The sequence below is a fragment of the Oncorhynchus nerka genome, linkage group LG15 (genome assembly GCF_034236695.1).
Source record: "Oncorhynchus nerka isolate Pitt River linkage group LG15, Oner_Uvic_2.0, whole genome shotgun sequence".
Classification (NCBI taxonomy): domain Eukaryota; kingdom Metazoa; phylum Chordata; class Actinopteri; order Salmoniformes; family Salmonidae; genus Oncorhynchus; species Oncorhynchus nerka.
The window spans coordinates 28,202,204-28,229,643 of record NC_088410.1 but is presented as its reverse complement, the minus strand read 5'-3'; the positions used below and the strand labels follow the sequence as shown (position 1 = coordinate 28,229,643).

Sequence of the window (27,440 nt, the reverse complement as noted above, 5' to 3'; positions counted from 1 at the left end):
CGTCAGAGACATTAGCAAGGCCCCCCTAGTGAACTTTAGCATCTACAAACATTGTTAGTATGTTCAGTACTAACAGTAGTTGTTCAATAGATTAATCTAGATAGTCTCATCTTACACCATTGGCCTTTTAAACAGCACTGGTACCATATCAAGTTCACTAATGGGAATCTCTTTTTTTCTTTTTTTCATTTTACCCCTTTTTTCTCCCCAATTTTGTGGTATCCAATTGTAGTAGCTACTATCTTGTCTCATCGCTACAACTCCCGTACGGGCTCGGGAGAGACGAAGGTTGAAAGTCATGCGTCCTCCAATACACAACCCAACCAGCCGTACTGCTTCTTAACACAGCGCGCATCCAACTCGGAAGCCAGCCGCACCAATGTGTCGGAGGGTACACCGTGCACCTGGCAACCTTGGTTAGTGCTCACTGCGCCCGGCCCGCCACAGGAGTCGCTGGTGCGCGATGAGACAAGGATTTCCCTACCGACCAAGCCCTCCCTAACCCGGACGACGCTAGGCCAATTGTGCGTCGCCCCACGGACCTCCCAGTCACGGCCGGTTACGACAGAGCCTGGGCGCGAACCCAGGGACTCTGATGGCACAGCTGGCGCTGCAGTACAGCGCCCTTAACCACTGCGCCACCCGGGAGGCCTCTAATGGGAATCTCAATGGGTCTGTCTGTTGGGTTACCACTGGTGTTGCCAGGTAAAACCCTGATAAAGTAGCCTGGTCCCACATTTGTTTGTGTTGTTGTCAACTCCATTGCTGTCTCGGTCAAAATGAGTGACAGTTGGCATCATAGCCCAAACAGACCTGCACACAGGCTACTGATAAAGGTCTGTTGAGAAAGGTTGGTTAAAAAGTGTGTTTCCTCTTGGTTTGCCAGGTATTTCCCCATGGGCCACCCGGTGTCAGTGCATCTCTACTTCCAGTCGGACCAGTTCCAAGGCTACCTGGTCCAGCACCACGCCACTAACCTGGCAACCAGCAAGCTGGAGACCCTGGAGACCTGGGTGATGCCCAGGAAGACCTACAAGGTGGCTTCCCCTCCCAGCACCTTCACCAGGCTGCAGTTCACTGAGGTAACGATCCTTCCTTTGTTGGTTGTATAACGTTTAGGTAATGTTCATATAACATTCCCAGAACACTGTGATATGGCGACTCAGGGTATATATATATTTTTTTACCTTTATTTTACTAGGCAAGTCAGTTAAGAACAAATTCTTATTTTCAATGACGGCCTAGGAACAGTGGGTTAACTGCCTGTTCAGGGGCAGAACGACAGATTTGTACCTTGTCAGCTTGGGGATTCGAACTTGCAGCCTTTCGGTTACTAGTCCAACGCTCTAACCACTAGGCTACCCTGCCGCCCCATGACCCAGATGCAGACACAGGAGGCAGATAGTACAGTTCTCAGATCATTTATTAGAAACACGGGGCAGGCAAAGGGCAGGTTGAGGACAAGCAGAGGTTTGTGATCAGAGTCAGGCAGGTACAGGACAGCAGGCAGGTACAGGACAGCAGGCAGCCTCTCTCTGGGTCAGGGCAGGCAGAGGTTCGTAATCAGGTCAGAGTCAGGCAGGTACAGGACAGCAGGCAGCCTCGGGGTCAGGACAGGCAGAGGTTCGTGATCAGAGTCAGGCAGAGGTTCGTGATCAGAGTCAGGCAGGTACAGGACAGCAGGCAGGCTTGGGGTCAGGGCAGGCAGAGGTCCGTAATCAGGTCAGAGTCAGGCAGGTACAGGACAGCAGGCAGGCTCGGGGTCAGGGCAGGCAGAGGTCCGTAATCAGATCAGAGTCAGGCAGATACAGGACAGCAGGCAGGCTCGGGGTCAGGGCAGGCAGAGGTTTGTAATCAGGTCAGAGTCAGGCAGATACAGGACAGCAGGCAGAATGGTCAGAGCCGGGAAAAACTAGGAGACAGAACTTGAGAAACAGGAAGACGGGAAAGCACGCTGGTAAGACAAGACGAACTGGCAACAGACAAACAGAACACAGGTATAAATACACAGAGGATAATGGGGAAGATGGGCGACACCTGGAGGGTGTGGGGAGACAATCATAAAGACAGGTGAAACAGATCTGGGCGTGACAGTCATCTTTTAGAAGTAGAAAACCAGATCAGAGTCCAGGAGGTACCGAGTGGCAGACAGGCTCGTGGTCAAGGCAGGCAGAATGGTCAGGCAGGCGGGTACAAAGTCCAGAAATAGGCATGGATCAAAACCGGGAGGACTAGAAAAAGGAGACTGCAAAAAAGCAGGAGAACGGGAAAACCGCTGGTTGACTTGGAAACATATAAGATGAACTGGCACAGAGAGACAGGAAACAAAGGGATATACACAGGGGATAATAAGTGACACCTGGAGGGGGTGGAGACAATCACAAGGACAGGTGAAACAGATCAGGGCGTGACACAGACAGGAGAGCTACACAGTAGTCAAGCCTGTTTGTAATAAAAGCATGGATAAGTGTCTATCAGCACGTTGGCAATGTTCCCCGGGTGGTAAAAAGCTTTTTTGGTCACATTCCTATTGTGTGATTCGAAATTGATTTCAGAATCTAAAATAACACCTAGGTTTTTTACCTAGTGTTTCATCTTTATTGCCCGTGAATTAAAATGTGCGGCCAGATTCTTTCACTGTGCTTTGGCTCCAACAATAAGTACCTCGGTCATGTCTTGATTTAGCTGGAGGAAGTTGTGAGCCATCTAGGTATTTAAATCACTAATACAGTCTAATCTATCCGTGGAGCAAAAATTCTCTGGTGACACAGAAATTGTGTATCGTCTGCGTAGCAGTGAAAATGCTGTGCTTTCTGCCAAGGGGTAACATATATAAACTGAACAGTACCGGACCCAAAATCAAACCATGTGAAATGCCATGTGATATGTATTTCCTCTGAGTTGTGTTCACCAAGGGTGACAAAAAACTCTCGGCCGGTTAAATAGGTCCTAAACCAATGTAGAATTGGACCGGAGAGGCCAACCAACCTCTCCAGTCTGTCCAGAAGGACATCATGGTCAACAGTGTCGAATGCAGCACTTAAATCTAAGAGTACAAGGACAAAGATGTTTGGCATCTGTGTTGGCTCTAAGATCATTTACCACTTTAACTAAGACTGTCTCTGTGCTGTGTAGTTTTTCAAAAATACAGTTGGCACTTGAAAAAATAATTTAGCTGTTTCAAAACCAATTCTCCAGAATTTTGCTTAAGAATGGAAGGTTGGAGATTAGCTGAAAATTGCTAAGAGCTGAAGAATCTGGATGACTTTTCTTCAGAAGGGGTTTCATAATAGCAGTTTTTAGTGCAGTGGGGAAAGTGCCTGTGAACAGGGAGTGTTTAACAATAGCTTACACTTCTTCAGATATGCAATTAAAAACTGTTTTGAAGAAGGCGGTGGGGATAGGATCGAGAAGGCTTAATTTGTGATATCTCTTTCCTGAGCATGTCAGTGCCAACCAGGAAAAATAAATCCACAGTGCCTTTGCGTGGTAGCCCAGGGCACATATCATCAAACTTCTCATCGGGTCTTGCTTGACTGATACCCTGCCTATTGTTGTTTATCTTATCTCTGAAAAATATCGCAAACTCATCCCATTTAGAAGTGGAGGAGAGTTCACATAGTCAATTGAGAACATTTGCTGAGGTAACATGTCATGTTGTGGGTTGCGCAACGTTGAGGTAACGTTCACATTACCTTTAGCAGATCTTTCAGCACATCCATTTCTATCACCGGCTCCTGTATTGATTGTGTTCAACCATTCATTATCCAGTCAATGGACAACATAATGGTCAGTCAGTCCGACCATTAACTGATGTACATTGTTTCAGGGTTGTAGGCTACAACTTTTACGTAATGTTCACATAACATTCGCAGTCATTCAGCAGCCCCTGTCATTTAGACTAGAGTGCCCGGCAGTTATCCAGCCACTTAGTCAAACAATGACCTCTATGTGTTTGTAGTATATAAAAGCCCTGAAGTGCCTGGCACAGAGAAGCATGTTGTATAAAATATGATTGACTAGATCAGATATCATGGTGACCTTAGCTATATTTATCGCTATGGCAACCTTGCAGAGAGTACACACACACACACACACACATTGGCGGCAGGCATTAAACACAGGATTGGTAGCCTTGTAAAATGTAAATTGATTGAATTCATCAAATTTTATGTGGATTAGAGCCTCACCGGCTGCTTATTTGTTGTTTACTAATGAAACGTAGACTACTCACCTTCATGCCCGAACGGCTTCCTGATAGCGTAGTTATGTTAGTATAAATAATGACCCTATTTCTACTTCTGGGGATGTTCTCTAACATCAGCTATGTCTTAGTGAGCCAGCGAGCACTTTTCTGTTTATCATGGGGGGGGTGAGAGCGATCTTTCTTTCTGGTTTTCACACTGTCAAGCAGAACCCTCTGAAATGTCAGTTGATGTCCTCGTATGAGTTCCAGCACTCTGAGGTGATAAGTCGGGGTGAATCTGACCTTTTACTCTTGACCTTCGACCTATTGACCTTTGTAACAGTTCCGAAGCGACCCTAGACTGTGAGGAAGTCATGGGCACAGGGAAGGCTCTGAGGCGTTCTAGTCTAAAGAGTTGTGAGTGACAGCAGACCGACGCTGGCACGACCTTATCTGAGTACTCGGCATCGCAAAGGACTTTCTGTCGGTTGCTTAGCTACAATGACTGTCAGTCAGTCAGGCAGCCAGAGGACAGATAGACGGTCATGACAGAGCTAAGCAGTTATAGTTGAGTGTTGTGAATGTCTGTCAGGCAGATAAACCATGTCTGCAGCACAACTTTAAAACACAGCCTTTTCCTTCCATCTATAAACTCTCTCTCTACCCAATTTTTACTGGCATTGCTCTCTAACATTGCTCTCTACCTCTCCACAGTGGTCTTAATAGACTTGCTTCCAACAACTATCCTAAATAAGTGAGGGATAGATGACAGACTACCACCCTACTAACAGACTATAGTTGTAGCGGTGGTAGTAGATTCCTATGTAGTCCGGTGGGTCTGTATATCATGTATATCATGTATGACTTTACAAGGTCTCTCCCTCCTACCGCCTAGAATGTCTCCCTCTGCCTCCTTCTAACTTCTACCATAAACTGGGGAGGCAGCACAGTCTGTCCCTCCTACCAATAACCTCTCTCTCTCTTTCCCTCTAACCCCATGCATCCCTTTACAAGACGGTCTCTATCTCCTTTCGTTCCAATCTCTTCCTCCACCTCCCTCTAACTCTGCATAGGCAGGACAGAGGTATCAGTAGTACCTGCCTGTCTGTATCTTAAGCGCCTTTACTCACAGGATACTTACAGTACTAGGCTACGTCACCCTCCCACTGTCACCCACTACTGATCTGGCAACCTAAGACCTGGCAACCCTGCCTCCCTCCACGGGCACCCGCGTCAAACACCTAATGCTGTGGTTTATGTCCTCTACTAACACTTTAGCTACAGTACAGTACAGTAGTACAGTACAGTACAGTACAGTACAGTACCCTCCCTCTGTCCTCCACTGCTGACCTGGCAACCTCACCCCCTCCCCAGCATTACCTCAGCAGCACAGCACTTCATCTTGTAGCTTAAGCCCCCTACTCACACATTACGTCTTACAGTGGTACGACCACTGCTGACCTGGCAACCTCACCCCCTCCCCAGCATTACCTCAGCAGCACAACACTTCATCTTGTAGCTTAAGCCCTCTACTCACACATTACGTCTTACAGTGGTACTACCACTGCTGACCTGGCAACCTCACCCCCTCCCCAGCATTACCTCAGCAGCACAGCACTTCATCTTGTAGCTTAAGCCCCCTACTCACACATTACATCTTACAGTGGTACTACCACTGCTGACCTGGCAACCTCACCCCCTCCCCAGCATTACCTCAGCAGCACAGCACTTCATCTTGTAGCTTAAGCCCCCTACTCACACATTATGTCTTACAGTGGTACTACCACTGCTGACCTGGCAACTCAACCTTATTAAAACCCTCCACCCCATCCCTCTCCCCCTCCACCACACCCCAACAACCTCACTGGCGCCAGAGTCAAACACCTTCCCATAAAACATGACAGGTCAATTTCCATCAGGCAGTGGTGCGGGCAGCCACGTCCAACCAACCAGACCACATCTGGTCTCGATTTAAAAAACTGTGTGTGTGTGTGTGTGTGTGTGTGTGTGTGTGTGTGTGTGTGTGTGTGCGCGTGCGGGCAACAGACTAAGGCCCCCAGGGTTCTGTTGGGTTCTGGGCCTTATTAGTGTCAGTCTTTGTGTATGGAGGTAATGAAAAGCAGGTGTTGAATGCAGCTAAGCCCAGGCCCGGAGCACTCCCCTGGGACAGCTTGAGATAGAGGACGTGGGTAAGGATGCCAGCTATGTTTGTCAATTAAGATCTATGGAGAGGGAGGGAGGGAAGGGTAATAGGTAGAGCGAGGGAATGGAAAGGGGATGCATGCTACAGGGTGAGGGAATGAAAAGGGGATGCATGCTACAGGGTGAGGGAATGAAAAGGGGATGCATGCTACAGGGTGAGGGAATGAAAAGGGGATGCATGCTACAGGGTGAGGGAATGAAAAAGGAATGCATGCTACAGGGTGAGGGAATGAGAAAGGGATGCATGCTACAGGGTGAGGGAATGAAAAGGGGATGCATGCTACAGGGTGAGGGAATGAAAAGGGGATGCATGCTACAGGGTGAGGGAATGAAAAGGGGATGCATGCTACAGGGTGAGGGAATGAGAAAGGGATGCATGCTACAGGGTGAGGGAATGAAAAGGGGATGCATGCTACAGGGTGAGGGAATGAGAAAGGGATGCATGCTACAGGGTGAGGGAATGAGAAAGGGATGCATGCTACAGGGTGAGGGAATGAGAAAGGGATGCATGCTACAGGGTGAGGGAATGAGAAAGGGATGCATGCTACAGGGTGAGGGAATGAAAAGGGGATGCATGCTACAGGGTGAGGGAATGAAAAGGGATGCATGCTACAGGGTGAGGGAATGAAAAGGGGATGCATGCTACAGGGTGAGGGAATGAAAAGGGGATGCATGCTACAGGGTGAGGGAATGAAAAGGGATGCATGCTACAGGGTGAGGGAATGAGAAAGGGATGCATGCTACAGGGTGAGGGAATGAAAAGGGGATGCATGCTACAGGGTGAGGGAATGAGAAAGGGATGCATGCTACAGGGTGAGGGAATGAGAAAGGGATGCATGCTACAGGGTGAGGGAATGAGAAAGGGATGCATGCTACAGGGTGAGGGAATGAGAAAGGGATGCATGCTACAGGGTGAGGGAATGAGAAAGGGATGCATGCTACAGGGTGAGGGAATGAGAAAGGGATGCATGCTACAGGGTGAGGGAATGAAAGGGGATGCATGCTACAGGGTGAGGGAATGAAAAGGGGATGCATGCTACAGGGTGAGGGAATGAGAAAGGGATGCATGCTACAGGGTGAGGGAATGAGAAAGGGATGCATGCTACAGGGTGAGGGGTTTGACTCGGGAACCCGGATGGTTGCTACAGGGAATGAGCAAGGGATGCATGCTTACAGGGTGAGGAATCTTGAGAAAGGGATGCATGCTACAGGTTTAGAGAATGAGGAAGGTCTTGAGTTAGGGTTGCCACAGGTTTAGGTGAGGAAGGGTCTTGATTAGGGTTGCAGGGTTTAGGTGAGGAAGGGTCTTGAGTTAGGGTGCTACAGGTTTAGGGAATGAGGAAGGGTCTTGAGTTATTGCTACAGGTTTAGAGGAATGAAAAGGTCTTGAGTTAGCATGCTACAGGTTTAAAGTGAGGAAGGGTCTTGAGTTAGGGATGCACCAGGTTTAGAGTGAGGAAGGGTCTTGAGTTAGGGTTGCTGGTTTAGAGTGAGGTCTTGAGTTAGGGTTGCCACAGGTTTAGAGTGAGTTTAAGGGTCTTGAGTTAGGGTTGCCAGGTTTAGAGTGAGGAAGGGTCTTGAGTTAGGGTTGCCACAGGTTTAGAGTGAGGAAGGGTCTTGAGTTAGGGTTGCCACAGGTTTAGAGTGAGGAAGGGTCTTGAGTTAGGGTTGCCACAGGTTTAGAGTGAGGAAGGGTCTTGAGTTAGGGTTGCCACAGGTTTAGAGTGAGGAAGGGTCTTGAGTTAGGGTTGCCACAGGTTTAGAGTGAGGAAGAGTCTTGAGTTAGGGTTGCCACAGGTTTAGAGTGAGGAAGGGTCTTGAGTTAGGGTTGCCACAGGTTTAGAGTGAGGAAGGGTCTTGAGTTAGGGTTGCCACAGGTTTAGAGTGAGGAAGGGTCTTGAGTTAGGGTTGCCACAGGTTTAGAGTGAGGAAGGGTCTTGAGTTAGGGTTGCCACAGGTTTAGAGTGAGGAAGGGTCTTGAGTTAGGGTTGCCACAGGTTTAGAGTGAGGAAGGGTCTTGAGTTAGGGTTGCCACAGGTTTAGAGTGAGGAAGGGTCTTGAGTTAGGGTTGCCACAGGTTTAGAGTGAGGAAGGATCTTGAGTTAGGGTTGCCACAGGTTTAGAGTGAGGAAGGGTCTTGAGTTAGGGTTGCCACAGGTTTAGAGTGAGGAAGGGTCTTGAGTTAGGGTTGCCACAGGTTTAGAGTGAGGAAGGATCTTGAGTTAGGGTTGCCACAGGTTTAGAGTGAGGAAGGGTCTTGAGTTAGGGTTGCCACAGGTTTAGAGTGAGGAAGGGTCTTGAGTTAGGGTTGCCACAGGTTTAGAGTGAGGAAGGGTCTTGAGTTAGGGTTGCCAGATTAAAGGTAGAGGAGAGAGGCTGGATGGTAGCCTAGTAGCCTACTACTTGTGCTCTAAGTGTGAATTTAGGTCACACAAGCTGAATGTGTTTGACTCCAGGGTTGCCAGATCAGCAGTGAAGGACAGGGGTGGCTGGTAGCAGTAGTACTACTGTGCTGTCACTAAGTCAAGTGTGAGTTAAGATCATGAACTAAAACAAGCTGAGGTGTTGGACCAGGGTTTGAAGTGAAGTGTAGAGAAAAGGTCGGAGGTCATCGGATGAACCTGAAGTGGGTCAGAGGTTAATCCCTGTTTGACCGGTTCTCAGGTGGTCGGTACGGTCGTACACTCAATGAACTGTGGATTTGTAGCTGTGTTACTGTTGGTCTCCACTCTCCAGTAACAGTTTGAACCAGAATACAGTCGCTTCAGGAGATTCATTCAAATTACAATTCAAGATATGAAAAGTAAGATTAATTTTCAATGAGAATATTGCATTTCCATTCACTTCCTGAATTGATGGAGTTGAAATAGAATTGAGCCAAAACCATTACTGAAATCCAATGTTATCTATGCCCATAGTACCTTACCCAGATTTCTCACAGAAAAATTTAGAGTCGGGAGGCAGTAGCCTGCAGCCAGTGGGTTATAGTGGCATTTCCTCAGTCAATACGCTTTTGATTTCAGTCTGTGGCCTAGAATCAAACCACTGACAATCAATGTGATGTATATGGTGTGAAATGCCAGTGAGGAAAACACTTTGAATAGACTGAAATAGAATAGAATCAATAAGAATAGAATAGATTATAATGAATTAGCATGAGGGATACTCTTCCAGACCTGCAGAGAATGAATAGCGTAGCTGATAGACGTTCTAGTTAAGGATGTTGAGGATACTAACAGGGAAAGTAGTAGTTTGGTAGAGAAAATAGGGGTCGGTAACATTATTGAGTTGAAGGGTACCAATTCTGCACACTAAATTGAGGTGAATTGAATTGAAGGGAGGCAGGGCAATATCCTCTAGTTGTCATTGCAGACATTGTGAAACACACACATACACACAACCACACCCACCCCCACACACACATACACACAACCACAAACACAACCACAAGGAAAATATAGTTTTGGTTGAGAAAATAGAGGTCAGTTGAATTACAAAATTGAATTACGGAAGTGCATCACAGGCTGGCAAGATCCACTTATGGCTCAGGCAGTGTGAAAACACACATACACACACATACACATAAACACAAACACTCGCACACATACACATAAACACAAGGAATATGTAGTTTTGGTTGAGAAAATAGAGGTCAGTTGAATCACAAAATTGAATTACGGAAGTGCATCACAGGCTGGCAAGATCCACTAATGGCTCAGGCAGTGTGAAAACACACATACACACACACATACACACACATACACACAGACACACAAGGAAAATCTAGTTTTGAAAGAGAGAATAGAGGTCAGTTAAATTACAACATTTAATTACCAAAGTCCATCACTTTACAAAACTCACTTTACAAAGTACAAAATACACACACGCAGACACACACACGCAGACACACACACACACACACACTAATGTGAAGAGTGAATTAAAGGGAAAGCCAAGATCCTCTCACAGTTGATGTTTTCCGACATCGTGACACACACACACACACACACCACACACAACTAATTTCTCTATGGAGGTTGAGTCTATTTATAGTGTATAGACTCATTTCTCAGTCGGCCTAATATTGAGTGGAGTGTTCCAGTCAGCCCATTGATCTGTGGTCTGGTGTTAATCACTGGGAGTAAGGATGAGCATATCCTCAAGCCTTCACCATCCCTCCTCATCATCAACCCTCCTCCTCATCATCTCTCATCCTCATCATCCCTCATCCTCATTAATCTTCCTCATCATCATCCCTCATCATCATCATCCCTCATCACCCTCATCATCCCTCCTCATCATCATCAAATCAAATCAAATTTATTTATATAGCCCTTCGTACATCAGCTGATATCTCAAAGTGCTGTACAGAAACCCAGCCTAAAACCCCAAACAGCAAGCAATGCAGGTGTAGAAGCATCCCTCATCCCTCCTCATCACCCTCATCATCCCTCCTCATCATCATCCTTCCTCATCAACCCTTGTCATCTTCCCTCCTCATGTTTCTACAAGCGCCTTAGATGAATCTGCATCCTCTTTCTCTCTGTCCTCCTTCACTATCTCTGATCTTCACTCTCTGTCCTCCTACACTCTCTGTCCATCCCTCTCGCTATTTATAGTCCTCTGTGTGAGTACCTTATACCAAACATTAAGAAACCCTAAGGTGTCGAAAGCGTTCCATTAGGATGCTGTCCAATGTTGACCCCAATGCTTCCCACATTTGTGTCAAGTTGGCTGGATATCCTTTGGGTGGTGAACCATTCTTGATACACATGGGAAACTGTGGAGCGTGAAAAACCCAGCAGCGTTGCAGTTCTTGACACAATCCGGTGTCCCTGGCACCTACTTGCATACCCTGTCAAAGGCACTTCAAGCTTTTGTCTTGCCCATTCACCCTCTGCATGGCACGCAAACACAATCCCTGTCTCAATTGTCTCCAGGCTTAAAAATGATTATTTAACCCGTCTCCTCTCCATCTACACTGATTGAAGTGGATTTAACAAATTACATCAATAAGGGATTATAGCTTTGACCTGGATTCACCTGGTCAGTCTAATGTTTTGCATAGTCAATTTATATCAACATGCCCTCTCTGCCTGTATTCTCCATCTCTCTCTCTTTCTCTCAATATCTAAGTTATTCATCTCTCACCTCTCTCTTCCCTCCAGCAATAGTCTTAACTGCATTAAATGGAGTTAGGGCTTTTCATCTTCCTGTCTGTCTGTCTGTCTGTCTGTCTGTCTGTCTGTCTGTCTGTCTGTCTGTCTGTCTGTCTGTCTGTCTGTCTGTCTGTCTGTCTGTCTGTCTGTCTGTCTGTCTGTCTGTCTGTCTGTTTCTGTCTGTCTCTCTGTTTCTCTGTCTGTCTGTCTGTCTCTTTGTCTGTCTCTCTGTCTGTCTCTCTTGCTCTCTCTCTCTTTCCACTTTCTCTGTCTTGCTCACTCTCCATGTCTCTGTCTGTGTTGTTATAGATTGATCCCCAGCCCCCCAGAGGGTTAGTCAAGGTGTTCGCTCTTCACTCAACATATACACTGCTGCCTCAGTCGGCCTGTCTATCGATCACACAGGAAGCTGCAAACCAACATTCACATTACACATCAACTGAGACTATCTTACGTAGACATACTGGAAATCCTGTATAAGCCTATACACATAGAAAGTCTACATAAAGCCTTATGAGACATACTGGAAATCACATAATGCACTACTGTAGACATGATAGATAGGTAATGGCTGTACTAATGTTTGAAGCTGCACACCAATGCTGACATTACAGATGAAGTGAGACTAGTATACAGGTGTAGGATCTTAATTTGAACCCGTTTGCTACAGCATTATTCCTGTGGGAAAATCAAGTCTGAAAATGTCAAAGTGGAAAGCCTTTTTAAACCTGGGTGATCAAATTAAGATCCCACATCTGTACGCACTGGAAATCACTAGTCTGTACAGTAGACATGATCCATGATGGTTGTATGAATGGTGTGGGATACATATTATATCACAACTACAATTTCCCATGACATTACAGTGTAGAGACGAATTCATATTCAGCCTATTTTTCTGTTCTTCATTTGCCTCAGTTAATGTTGTATGCAAAGTATGCATGAAATACATTATACGGTTGGACATTTCAGATCCAGTGAATGAATTACACAACTCCCTTTTCTCTCGCCTTCCCCCCTCCGTCCCTTCCTCCATCCCTCTCTCAGATCGGCACAGAGTGGGATGCCAAAGAGCGCATGTTCCGTAACTTCGGTGGTCTGATGGGTCCCATGGACGAGACAGTCGGGATGCAGTGGTGGGCCAAAGGCCCCAACGTGACCGCCACCGTGGTGTGGATCGACCCCACCAACGTCATCGCTGCCACCTACGATATCCTGATCGACGCCAGCGCAGAGTACACCCACTACAGACCCCCCCTGAACCAGCCTCTCAGGCCTGGGGTGTGGACCATACGGGTGTTGCATCACTGGAGCCCCGTGGCCGAGACGAGGTTTCTGATTAGTCCGCTGGCTTATATGAAGCATCAGCCTATAAGACAAGGTAAGAGATAGGCCACAGACACACACACACCACTGGCTTATAACAAGCACTAGCCTGTACGGCAAGGTAAGAGATAGGCCTATATGTAGTGCAGGTCTACAAGTCACATGAGTGTCAGTCTGTGATGTATGTGATATAATTGATGCAGTGTGTCTTGTCATGTTATAGGCCTATCATGGATACACACGCAAACACAAAGCACATTTCCCATGAGGCCCTGCTGTGTTTACGATGCTCCTTCTAATCAACCCTCTGAGCCGTTGGAAGCCCCAGTTGTTTGTCACCAAGTCGACCGTAATCACCCTCAGTGTTTCTCATACATACTAAACAGTATGTTAAACACCTCCATATCACGCCGAGGAACACAATTACACAATTAAATCAATCTGCCTGTGTTAACTATAAGGGACCAGGACCCCTATTGTTTTAGCTAGAGAAATCGGCTGCTGTGAAAGTCACCCGAGAGTTGAGATGCTAACCTCGGTGTGGGGGCATATTCACAGCCTGTTTTATAATCGCACTGAGACCATTTTTAATTATGAACAGAATCAACAAATAAAAGTTAGCAGGCTTTTCCCTGGTGCGCCGTGGGGTTTGGGGCCATGTGTGCGAGTGAGGAAGGAGGAAGCTAAAATATTCATCAATTGTTCATGAGTGTTTTTGTTTGTTTGATAGTTCGCTTGTTTGCTTTTCTCTCAGTTGTAAGTCACTGTTGATGGGAACAGAAAATGGATTAACTCCACTTCCCCTCAAACTCCAAACTCTGTACTTGCACATAGTCAGAATGCTAAATTCACTCCCAAAGACATTAGCATTGGAGATGAGGGTAAATCGACTGCCTTTCTCCACTATTTATGGAAGATAATCCTGAAACGTACTGTTATGCTCTCTGAGGTTATACTGTTGAAATGTTTTATTACCCAAGTGAAGCGACACTGAGCTCTACTTTCTAGATTGTTTTACACCAAACTTTTTGGATCAGCTTGAGTGGTTAAAATAGCCCAGTTGGCCCATAGTGCAAACAGTAGTCCTAAACTAGATCCACTGCAGCATAAAAACTATGGAAACCTGTGCGCTTCAGTATCAAACAGCCTTATATGGACTACAGTACAGTAGTTATCCATTGAGACAGTACTTAGGATATAACCTGTATGGGCTATTTTCCTAGACACAAGATTAAGCCTGGTCTTGGACAAAGAAGCACTTTCAATTGAGAATCCTTTTTAGTGTCTGGGAAAGCAGCCTTCCGGCTCCTACTCCTGTTGGATGGGGTTAGATGTCCTTAGATCCCATAGTCCTGAAGGTCGTGGTGGCACAGTAATCCTGCAGCCTTGGCCTCCTCTCCACCTACTCTAACAGCCTCTAGCCTTCCCATACAGATTTACAACCCTGACTATTTCCGTGGGCCCTCACACACACACACACACACACACACACACACACACACACTGGCAGCACACACACACACACACACACACACACACACTGGCAGCACACACACACACTGGCAGCACACACACACCGCTACCACAATAAAGTCGGTAGTTGGCACCGGGCAGTGGCAAGCTTGGCAGAACAACCAGGTGTCTGACTGCATCTCTGTCGCTAGCCCGTGAAAACGCTAGCGGCTAACAGCAGGGTGCGAACCTGGCACTGGCAGAGAGAGAGAGGAGAGGAGAGCTGGGCTAACGTACGATAGCCAGGCTGAGGAGGGACGGCAAGCGCCCCGGTGTTTGGAGCACTGAGGAATGTACAGCTTTACCTTCAGGGTGGAGGAGTTTTAGGGATGAGGTCATGGTCTCGTTTCGTCTCTGCCCCCTAGCTTCCAATGGCTTTATAAAAAGACACAAGGAACAGTCGTTGAGTTGTTTTACCAATTTGTGGCTTGGGCAATTATTTGATCTTTTGAGGGTTTTTATTTTATTTTTACCTTTATTTAACTAGGAAAGTCAGTTAAGAACAAATTCTTATTTTCAATGAAGGCCTAGGAAGAGTGGGTTAACTGCCTTGTTCAGGGGCAGAACAACAGATTTGTACCTTGTCAGCTCTGGGATTAGAACTTGCAACCTTTCGGTTACTGCTCTAACCACTAGGCTACCCTGTCGCCCCGTATGAAGGGGCTTATAAATGTATGGTGTGTGAGAAGATGGTCCTATCTGCCCCCTAGCTTCCAATGGTTTCATAAAGAGACACTAAGTGCAGTCATTGAGACACTTGGTGCAGTCTCCCACTTTGTGGCTTAGGCTTACCCTAGAGAAATCAATAGCATGTGATTAACCATTAACACAAAGTTTGGTCTCATCAAATTAGTTCACAGTTCCATTCCACCCTTTACAATCAAGTCAAAGTGGTTTGACTGATTTGCCTACTTAGATTCCCCATTGATGACTCTGTTTACCTGCTCACTGCTCATGAACACTATCTCCAGGACAGTCTCGCCATAAAACATGAACAATCCATTTATGAACACTATCTCCAGGACAGTCTCACCATAAAACATTAACAATCCATTTATGAACACTATCTCCAGGACAGTCTCGCCATAAAACATGAACAATTCATTTATGAACACTATCTCCAGGACAGTCTCACCATAAAACATGAACAATCCATTTATGAACACTATCTCCAGGACAGTCTCACCATAAAACATGAACAATCCATTTATGAACACTATCTCCAGGACAGTCTCACCATAAAACATGAACAATCCATTTATGAACACTATCTCCAGGACAGTCTCACCATAAAACATGAACAATCCATTTATGAACACTATCTCCAGGACAGTCTCGCCATAAAACATGAACAATCCATTTATGAACACTATCTCCAGGACAGTCTCACCATAAAACATTAACAATCCATTTATGAACACTATCTCCAGGACAGTCTCGCCATAAAACATGAACAATCCATTTATGAACACTATCTCCAGGACAGTCTCGCCATAAAACATGAACAATTCATTTATGAACACTATCTCCAGGACAGTCTCACCATAAAACATGAACAATCCATTTATGAACACTATCTCCAGGACAGTCTCACCATAAAACATGAACAATCCATTTATGAACACTATCTCCAGGACAGTCTCACCATAAAACATGAACAATCCATTTATGAACACTATCTCCAGGACAGTCTCACCATAAAACATGAACAATCCATTTATGAACACTATCTCCAGGACAGTCTCGCCATAAAACATGAACAATCCATTTATGAACACTATCTCCAGGACAGTCTCACCATAAAACATTAACAATCCATTTATGAACACTATCTCCAGGACAGTCTCGCCATAAAACATGAACAATCCATTTATGAACACTATCTCCAGGACAGTCTCACCATAAAACATGAACAATCCATTTATGAACACTATCTCCAGGACAGTCTCACCATAAAACATGAACAATCCATTTACGAACACTATCTCCAGGACAGTCTCGCCATAAAACATGAACAATCCATTTACGAACACTATCTCCAGGACAGTCTCACCATAAAACATGAACAATCCATTTTTGTCCCCCTCTTTCTCTCACTTTATCTTTCTCTTCATCTCGCTCTTGCTCTCCCGCTCACTCTCCCTCCCTCCCCCAGAGGACACGCTGAAGCTCCACAACGGACCAGCCAAGAACAGTTATATGGAGCAGAGCTTCCATGGCCTCAACCCCGTGCTCAACATCCCTGTACACCTGGGCCAGGTGGAGCAGGCTAAGCGCAACGCCGCCCTGACTGGCCCCACGTTGGAGCACTGGGTAGACGGCCTGGTGGGTGCGATGTGGGAGGCTGGGGACGTGTGTTCCACCTCCATGACAGGGGGACCTGGAACATCCTGCCCCGTCATGCAGACCTGCGCCAAGACCCCCTGGAGCTCGCTCAGCCCGGACCCCAAATCCCAGCTGGTCCCGCCGCACGCCGACGGGCGCATCAGGTAGCAGTGGCGCCTCCGGCTGGACAGGAGGCCACACTGCAGGTCTTAAGTTTAAATAATTTATTTTTTAAATCTCCTTTTTGTTTTATTTGTATTTTTCAGTCGACGTAATGGATCACATAAGGAGAGAAAATACGGAAGTTGTGTTTCTTTTAAGGTTGGTTTGAGGTTGAAGGAACGTTGAAGAGGAAGAGATTGTCTGGGGAAGGTTCTGTGGTGTCGTGCAGGTTTCAGACTCCTGAAGTCTTCCTCTTTGGGGTTTTTGCCGACTTTGTCGTGTTCTGTTTCCCAATGTATTAATTTTAATCTCGCCGCTGAGTTTACTGTGATTGATGCTGTGTCCGACGTAGAGACAAATGTTGCTTTGCCAAGCACCTAGTAAGGCCGCCTAGTCTGCTGCTAAATGGAAGAGCGATTGAGAAGTCAGTCAGAAGTCAGAGTGTTCGGGTGGAACAGGATAGTCGACACTGGTAGTGGACCAAGTTCTGGGCCCGTATTCACAAAGCCTCTCAGAGTACGAGTGCTGATTTAGAATCAGTTTTCTCTTTTAAATCATAATGAATATGATTATATAGACAGGGCGGGACCTGGTCCTAGATCAGCACTTCTACTCTGAGGTGCTTTGTGAATACGAGGCCTGCTTCTCAAGGTTGGTTTGGCCTACATGTAGGGAGATAGACTGAAACGCAACCTCGGAGGGTGTCGCGAAGATGAATCTTTTTTTTTAAAAGCAAAATTCCTTGCCTCGATCTTTGCGTATGACTGACAAAGTTACTATGGCACAGCACTACTTATTGACTTTCAGTGCCTGAACAGGAGAAAGGTGTGTGGGTGTGACTGGACTATGGTGAGGCATTTGTGCCAGTAGAAGTTGAATTCAATTCATGAATGATTGAAACTAGATTCAGTTCCTATTGGCACTGATATCACTCCATACTGGACAGCCTGAAACTTGAAATGAAAGTATATCAGCTGTGCTTTCGCAAGAAAACAGACATTCTCAAGCTTATTTTTTCATTTCCTTTTCTAAGATTTTTTGTTAATTTGTTTTTAACGACAGTTTATGTTGCAAGTATGAAACAGATTATGTCTCAAAGTTATTGTCGAGTGAATGGAGTGAGTTGTCCACAAGTTGCTATTTATTTATAAGTTTATATAAATACAGAATATTTTTAGTCAATGACTAAATGACTACAACGCTGCTTTGGCAGCTCGATAAACATTTTTTTGTAAAGAGAAACTGCCTTTATTTACAAAGGCCGATGCCCCAATGAACCTGTATACCTATTTTGGGCGCAGCAAACCTAATGCCCGCCTGTGTGTCCGTGTTGTCCAGTCTGAATAGCTCTTCCTGTCTTGGTTCTTTCGTCGACTGTTTGCAAAGTCTTCATCACACGGGGAAGCACCCAGGACTGAAAGGTCACAGCTTCCTCCTGACAACCTCCCCAAACAGAGAAGTTAACAAAAAAAGACAGAAACACTCCAACAACTCTCCAACGTGTGTGTTGAAGTCATTTCGTGGCGATGTTACATTTCCTACTCGGTTCCGTGTCAGTACCAGGATGTTAGTGATTGATGATGCTGTTCATGCTGTGGCAAAAATGGAAACAAATAGTGAATTATATCTTGTATCTTGATCAAGGAACTGTTGGATTGGGCCCAGGCAACTTTGGTTTTCACCTGTTCTACTACATGCTAAGTTATTTTGCTGCCATCAAGACTCTCTCTCAGTTGACCACAGTTCAAACATAGCCTATAGCACAGTGCCCCCTTCTCCAACCACCATGGAGGGTAACTACGATCTGCCGCTTCGCTTGTTTGGCTTCAACTCAATTCTCCTCACAACCTAATTTGGTCCCAATTTAGAATCCAATCTGTGATTGTCAACGTGATTTGGTAGTCAAACGTGCTAAGTGAATGTTTTCACCAGGGCTCATCAGCGATCATTAGTGAGTTAATCAATGGCCCAAGTTCACCTTGGACCTTGTTGGATGTATCGATCCTAATAAGTGTCAGTCCTGTCACTCAAACTTGAACTGTTTGTGTTGTTGCCATGGTTACAAAGAAGGGCAATTTTGCCTATATAGGGCTCACCAGCTTCTAGTGCTAAAACCCACAGCCTTTCCTATGGGGAAAGAATAGGGTTTTGAGAGAAACACTGAAAATAAGGTCTGAGGTAAACACAGGCTTAGGAGATCTTATACACTTTGTTCTATGAGATAATAGCAGCCAGTTAACATGACATTTATTCATTATGAAGCCTTTATGTGCTTTTTTTATTACATAAATGCATCAAAATTCACAAAGTGACGTTATCTGATGAAGATTATCTCCTAGAACAAAACGTATAAGATCTCCTAAGCCTGTGTTTACCACAGACCTTATTTTCAGTGTTTATCTAAAAAAAAAAAAAAAATGCCATTCATTTTCCCATAGGCTTTGTCCAACAAAACATGGCGGATTTAGTGCCTACAAAAAGACACCATTACTATTTCTCTGTATTAGCTAGCTAGCTAATAACATAACAGCTAGATACAGATATGACCCTGACCTCCTTTTACTGGCAGTGCCATTGTCACATTGAAACGAATACTGAAATTGACGAATACTTTGCCCATTGTTCAAAAGTACAATTATCATTCTCGAGAAGTGAATTGAAATATGTTACTCGGTGTAAAAGTCCTATTTTGTTACAAAAAAATGAAGAAAATGTACATAAATATTTTGTATTGAAAATATGTTTCAAACTCATTCTATGTAAATACCGATGCAGTGTGGAAAGATTATGAAGTGGAATTATAGTAAAAGAAGAACTGATAGCTAGTGTTACTTGTTGCTAGTTGGCCACAGAGTGATTTTAGGTACATAACCTGTTTCAATGTTTTGGACAGATCTAAGGAGTAAGGAATGACTCAGAATTGGGTAAAGCTTTTAATATTATTCTTCGCCTTTCAGAGAACATCATGACAGATTGTTGTTCTCTCTGCTGGAATGTATTGTTCAGCAACTGTTGCACAAACGTCTCTGAACTCAACGTTTCCCGAAGTGTCTGGGGAAACGTCAAAGTTTCCTAAAGTTTCAGGGGGGAACTCTGTGCCTTAGCCATCTATCTATACTCCTGCCTAGGGGACTCTTCAAACGTTCTGTCCATCTATGAACATTAAATTGCTACGGTCGCTTTTACTTTCCACAAAAAAAGTGAAAGAGCACCAAGAGTTAGTCGTTGTGATTTGATGAAATCTGTAACACCAAAAAAGATGTCCTCTGTTGTAAATACCATGCCTTCTTGTCTTTCGCTTTTACATTTTTGTGGATTTTTTTTTTGTGTTGGTACATTTTTCTCTGACTGCTTTCTTTTAAAATAAAGAGCTCTCTCTAAATCTTGTCTCGTTATTGTGTGGATTTGTGTGCTTAAACACTTCAAGTTGTCACGAAATCCTTGTAATACATCTTCTTCTTAATGATTTATGCACGTTTAAGTAGCCATAATTGCATTTTACTCTGGAAACGAAGCGTAAATTACACCGTAATTCAAGTGATAGCACAGTCAAACAGTTAAGTCATTCCCACAGTTGTTTAATAATCACCCCAGCTTCACCCTCTTAAGTATTTGTTTCATTACTTGAAGTTTCTTCCACATGTTTTCCATGACTTAACTGAAGAATCAACCTGCCGTCATCAGCTGTTGAGCACCAGAGACGCGTACACTATGCATGTGGCAACTCTCCTGTTTTCAGCCTATTGACAGAGAGTGGAGAGAGTTCAGGCCTTAAACAAATACTGTACCATATGTCTCAGAGGCAGGCAACTGTGTGTAGATGTAAAACAAACCACCTCAAACACAATATGCAGTAGCCAGAGATTCGGCTTCCCCTTTGCCTTCCAGAGATAATACATCTAGAAAACGGGACCTCACCAACAGTCAAACAATCCTCTTTCAATGTGCTGTGCAATGAATGATGCCACCGTCGTCTGACCAGAGAGAACCACTTGGGGATTCTGTGATCGTCTTCCCATCCTTCGTCATCAGAACAGAATAGGGGTTCTGTGTGATCCTCCTGGGCCTCTATCATCACACACGATCACATGGTGTACTGAGCCTCTGACAGGCCCAGATCAAAGGGACACTAAGATCTCACAAGACTTCGAACATGCCGGATAATTAGTCCATGGTGTCTGGAAGGAGAGAGTGTGTGTGTGTGTCTGCTTAGTGAGTGTGATATCACATCTGTGAGGTGTGTGTCTGCGTGTGTGTGCGCGTGCTTGTGTGTATACAGTACGTGCGTCCGCCCTGCGTGTCACATCTGTGAGGAGTGTGTCTGCGTGTGTGTGTGCGTGCTTGTGTGTATACAGTACGTGCGTCCGCCCTGCGTGTCACATCTGTGAGGAGTGTGTGTTTTAGGGGTGTGAAGTGTGAAGTTTTAGGGGTGTGAAGAGTTTCTAAATGTACATGAGCCACATCTTGCAGATTAGTTTTATTCACTATCTCTGAGATTAAACAAACCCCTAGGTCTCATCCAACACATGTAAAACGTGACAGTGAGACAACGACAGGGGAATCACTGTCTCTCCTGAGGCACATCACATTAATGTGACAGCAAACGTTTAAAAGGTGTTCTAATAAAGTTCAGAGATCAAAACGGAATGTGAACAGCATCACACATGAAACAACTGAGGAGCTTATGACACAAGCAGCGTATCTCTACAGGTGTTGGCGTGTTGCACAACATCTGACAACAACTGAATGTTTTGAGTGTGTGTGTGTGTGTGTGTGTGTTCAGAGAGATGGAACAGTGGTGTGTGTGAATGTTGGACATGTTCAGTCAGTCACAGTTGTGACAGTGGTATAGTCGTCCTGGGGTACAGGCTTGGTGGGCCCTTAATTTGCATTCCCAGCACTGCAGCCAGACCACAACTAACCCTGACACTTGCAGCCATTAGCTAGCTCCAATTTGAGCTAAATGTTAAAACTTTAGAATTGCTAACTTACATCAAATATATCTACACAAACTGGTTATAACCCTGAAATAAGTTTGGTGAATCTAAGAACAAAACGGTTGATGACATCGGAAAAACAAAAATTACTATCTTACCTCAACATCAGATTTTTGTCAGTTTATCACAGGGTCTTGTTTCTTCGCGAGGTTTGAGGATAAACTGTGCATGTACACAGGGAGTCACATGATGTTAGCTTGTTCCTGATTGGAGATATTGAGAGTGTTATAACTGTCCCATGTTACAACCATCCCCGGTCTCCCCTACCTGTAAAACAACAGCCTATCACGATTAATACAACATGCCCCCAAAAATATAGTCTTTACACCATTATTACACAGTGCTGCATGTCAGCCGCAGGAAGAATGAGCGAATTGATTGGAAACCGGATGGCATACGCTCCAAATTGCGTTCGTGTTTGAAAAGAACACTTACACTTTGTCAAGGCGGAGATGAGTGGCCGAGACGCTCGCAGACAAGGGAGAGATTGTTTATTTCACTTTGTTTTTAAAAATCTATTTCACTTGCTTTGACAAATGTAAACATATGTTTCCCATGCCAATAAAGCCCCTTAAATTGAAATTAAGTGGCCGAGGCGCACGTGGACAACAGTGGATGCATCAACTCAGTGAATGCCTAATGACAATCAAAGAATGTAATTACAATCAGTGGCGATTTTAGCATGTAAATCTTGGTGGGATGCATGTCAGCAACGCCACTACACAACACTAAACAATACATGAATTGCACTATAATGGTGACAAACGGTGCCCACAAACAGCATAGTCCCAACAGCAGTCCCAACACCTTACCACTGCTACACCTGGCTATCAGCAGAGCCTTGTCTGGCAGTGAAACAGTTCATTCAGCCTCATTTACTGCCTTTTCAAAAATATATAGCTGATATGGCTGACTTTTTTCTCAGAACAATAATATACTGACTAGTTTCAGAAGAAAGTTATTTGTTTCTGGCCATTTTGAGCCTGTAATCAAACCTACAAATGCTGATGCTCCAGATACTCAACTAGTCTAAAGGCCAGTTTTATTGCTTCTTTAATCAGACAACGGTTTTCAGCTGTGCTAAAATAATTGCAAAGGGGTTTTCTAATGATCAATTAGCCTTTTAAAACAATGAACTTGGATTAGCTAACACAACGTGCCATTGATGGTTGCTGATAATGGGCCTCTATACACCTATGTAGATATTTGTTTGAAAAAATCAGCCGTTTCCAGGTACAATAGTCATTTACAACATTAACAATGTCTACACTGTATTTCTGATCAATTTTATGTTATTTTAATGGGAACATTTTTTGCTTTTCTTTCGCCCCTTTTCGTAGGCCGATTATATGGATCAGACAACATCGTATTTATTGATCTGTTTGTCAGTGTCAGCAGAGTAGGCTACCCTGTCATTTCTGTAGTATAAAAACAAATGTAAAAGAAAGAAATTAAATCTACTTTCATCCCTGGATCTGTGAAAGCATATGCTGCCATAAAGCGTGCTCTGCTCTAGGGAGCAACAGTTTGGAGATGTGAATATGTGCAGTGCAACAACCTTAGGGCATGGAAGATAGCGTTAGCGTCTTGGAGAGAGAGAGAAAGAGTGCCGTCTAATAGAGTGAGAAAAGGGGAATGGAAATTATTTCACAAAGAGAGAGAGAGAGAGAATGGAAATTACTTGACTTTTATCATGTTCTGATTATGGCCCTTTTTCCTCTGGAATCTTCCCACAGGAAGGTAGAATGACATCATTCAGGGCCAGTTGTTGATTGAAAGCTCCCTATAACCGACTGCTGCTTTCTGTTATTGATGCATGCTGGGATAGATAGACTCCTGCTCATCTCATTGATCAACAGGAGAAAAACATTGCTGAGGGGCATTCGAAATAACACCCTATTACCTATATAGTGCACTACTTTTGTAGCTGCCATTACTATGATCTGCAATGACAGATAATCTCATTGATCGAGCAGACAAAAATACATTTGTACCAGTGTCCGAAATTGCACCCTATTCCCTACATAGTGCACTACTTTTGACCAGAGCCATAATATGGGCCCTGATCAAAAGTAGTGCACTACATAGGGAACAAAGCGCCATTTCTGGATAAAGCCAGCTCAATTTATTGATCAAGCAGAGAAAAATATATTTGAAATGAATAATCAGATTATAAACACATCAGGCTCTGTGTGATTCCCCTGATTCCCACTGTCAAGCCAATAACTCCTACTAGGCAGAAGACACCAAGGGTGATGTTATCATAGCGTCGAGTTAGTCTGGGCGCTAAATATTTTAGTGATATCTCAGTGTGAGAATGTAGCTAGGGGAGTGAAGCGCTACGCTAGGCTAACATTTCATTGTTCTCTTCTGCCTGATATAACGATGGGAGTGAGGCACTAAGCTAGCTAGCGTCTAGCTGTTAGCCTTGTGGGAATTAACGAAGGATGGCGAGGTGGTGGTGGGGTGTCACATTAAGAGCTGTTGGAAGAAGTCGTTGATGAACAGAACAAGACACTATCTCAGTAACAAAGCAACGCCATTAGGGCTAGGGAGTGCCGGTGGGCAGGCAGAAGGCTTGTGTGAGGTGGGACTGATCTGTGATCGCGAGGAGATGGGAGAGCATCAGTGCATCAGTGGATTGTCTTGTTACACCAGCTGGAACGAGGTGTGTGAGTGGTAGCTGGGAGCCAGAGGCAGAAAGGCAAGCCTTTTGACTGTCACAAAGCACATGTACGTGAGACAGCTGGGGATGTAAGCTGTCAAGGTTGGGAGAATTCACCAGAGTAAAAGGATGTCCCTTAGATTTCTGCTATAATGGGTTCTCACACTCATAAAGTATGCATTAAAATAAAAGATATAGGCCTATATAATGTACAGAAGTGTAAACACTAAATGGGAGCTGCTAAAATCTCTTATATCCTCTCCCTAATTCACTAATAATTAATTTTGTTTGTAAATCATGGTTTCAATAAGCTTAACTGAAGGTATATCATACAATAAGCTTGACTGAAGGTATATCATACAATAAGCTTAACTGAAGGTATATCATACAATAAGCTTGACTGAAGGTATATCATACAATAAGCTTAACTGAAGGTATATCATACAATAAGCTTAACTGAAGGTATATCATACAATGAAGGTATATCATACAATAAGCTTGACTGAAGGTATATCATACAATAAGCTTAACTGAAGGTATATCATACAATAAGCTTAACTGAAGGTATATCATACAATAAGCTTGACTGAAGGTATATCATACAATAAGCTTGACTGAAGGTATATCATACAATAAGCTTAACTGAAGGTATATCATACAATAAGCTTGACTGAAGGCTACACTGCAAGCATCAACTTCTGAACTGTTCAGCTTTAGTTGTAAGAAAGAGGATGTGTTTCATGGCTTGACCTCTAGTTACTCTAGCTAGGTTCCCCCATTCTGTCCTGCCCTACAGTAGGGAAAGTAAATACATGCTTCCCCTTCTGAACTTCGGTTATAGGAAAGTTTGAGGCTTGATCCTCCAGTTGGTTCAGCAAAAGCAACCAGCCCATATCAGGCCCTTCCTGTCGGAGAAAGTGAATACTGTAACTGAGCCAGCAAGGCCAGCCAGGTCAGTTAAGCCTTGTTCACACTGCAGGCCTTAATGCTTCGATCAGTTTTGTTTTTCAAATCCGTTTGGGACTACTGACTATCCAAACAGCAAGTGACCCAATCGGATTTGTGTGTTCAGACAGCATTCATTTGCTGACATGTCTACACTAGTTGTCATAGTAACAACGGGTGTGTGTGCAGTGGTGTCGGCTGATTGGTGGTGGTGCTTGTGCTTCCTATCACTCAGAAGGTATGGAGCAAAGCAAAGGTCACAACAATGCCTGCCATGGACCTGTCCCAGTTGCTTTGAATCATCACAATTCACAGAACACTTCTTACGCCTCAAAGGATAAGATCATCCAACTTTCAAAATGAGTCCTAGCTAGGTAGCTGTTCAGCACATTCACTCATTTGTTTGCAAACCATTAACAAGCTAGTTATCTACCACATGTTCGTGTCATGCTGTCAAGAGGGTGGCTAGCAAGCAACAGTATATTCCAAACAACAGTCTAAAAACCACTGAGAGGCCAAATCAAATCAGATGACACCATCCAGACACAAGTCACACGGCCAGGAATCTGATTTATAACCTACGGAGGTGGTTTGAAATGTGGCTTGAAATATCCGATTCCCATGTGCTTTTTCTCTGTTCAGACTGCAGGACAAAGAACAGATTCTATTCGGATATGCAAATAAATGGGATTTGGGTCACTTCAAACTGCCAGTGTGAACAAGGCTCTAGTGTGCTCAACACGAGTCAAAGCTCTCCGTGATGCACACTGATTCACACGCACACGCGTGCCTGCATCATCACAACAGAACGGCGGCGTGAAGAGAGAGAAGCCAGCCGATGCTATCAAACACTTCCATATCAATACCCTCGGAAATAAGTCACAGTCCGTATCAATTTTCTGTCGCAGAGTGCAGTCGAACCAGAGAGACAGAGAGGGAGACATACTGTACATCTCTCCCCAGTCCCGGGATCATGAACTGGGTTAAAAGCAGGAGATGTGTGCAGTGCAATAACAGTGGCTGCTATTGGCTTACGCTGGCTGGCTGGCTGGCTGGCTGGCTGGCACGCACGCTGGCACGCAGGCACGCACGCACGCACGCAGGCAGGCAGGCACGCACGCACACACACACACACACACACACACACACACACACACACACACACACACACACACACACACACACACACACACACACACACACACACACACACACACACACACACACACACACACACACACACACACACACACACACACACACACACACACACACACCTGCATGGTACTCTCATATCCACAGGCACCAACAGATGTATCATTCTGACTGAACAGATTATATTCCATAAAATGGAGTCAAGCGCTATCTGCGTTCTGGTCCGAGCACGGAGGGTTTTACTTGGGCGGAATATAAATGTTTATACAAATGCCACCCTGTTCCCTTTGTAGTGCATTACCTTTGACAAGGGCTGGGGTCAAAAGTAGTGCACTATGTAGGGAATAGGGACACAACCTAGGGACAGATGTGGGGAAGGACATTCCTGTTTTAGATGATGCTGTAGTCCTGTGATCTATATGTAATGTAAGCTGTTAAATAGTGATGGTGAAGGTAGATAGGGTATGGTGTGTGACCAATGGGAGGCCATGTGAAAAGGAGATATTAGTATAGGCCTAGACAACGACAGTACAATATGAAGCTGAATGTGCTTCTCCGTTGGAAATCCCAGATTACACTTGTAGGCAACGTCATAGCTAGCTAAGCTCATTCGTAGAAATACGTCATCGGCGAACTGCTCGTGAAGCAGGCTGTCAAATCAAAGGCAATCCTTCCATATAACGTTTTTTTTAAAACAAAAATTAAAACGTGTCAGTTTGTCACTTTCACAAGGTTGGAGTAATAACATGTTCATCCATTTAAGACACTGGCTGTAATCTAGGTTGTGCATTTAGATTGAGAAAATG

General features: G+C 44.6%; 1 protein-coding gene across 1 annotated transcript in view; it reads left to right on the top strand.

Moving 5' to 3' along the window:
• Positions 1-20,254, top strand: part of LOC115126670 (xylosyltransferase 1-like) — a 146,032-nt gene extending 125,778 nt beyond the window's left edge. Inside the window, exons 9-11 of the mRNA XM_065001469.1 lie at positions 887-1,082; positions 12,595-12,928; positions 16,541-20,254. Of these exons, the coding sequence (XP_064857541.1) occupies positions 887-1,082; positions 12,595-12,928; positions 16,541-16,878 (868 nt within the window). The 3' untranslated portion in view covers positions 16,879-20,254. The remainder of the gene's footprint in view (positions 1-886; positions 1,083-12,594; positions 12,929-16,540) is intronic.
• The last annotated feature ends 7,186 nt before the right edge of the window (positions 20,255-27,440 follow it).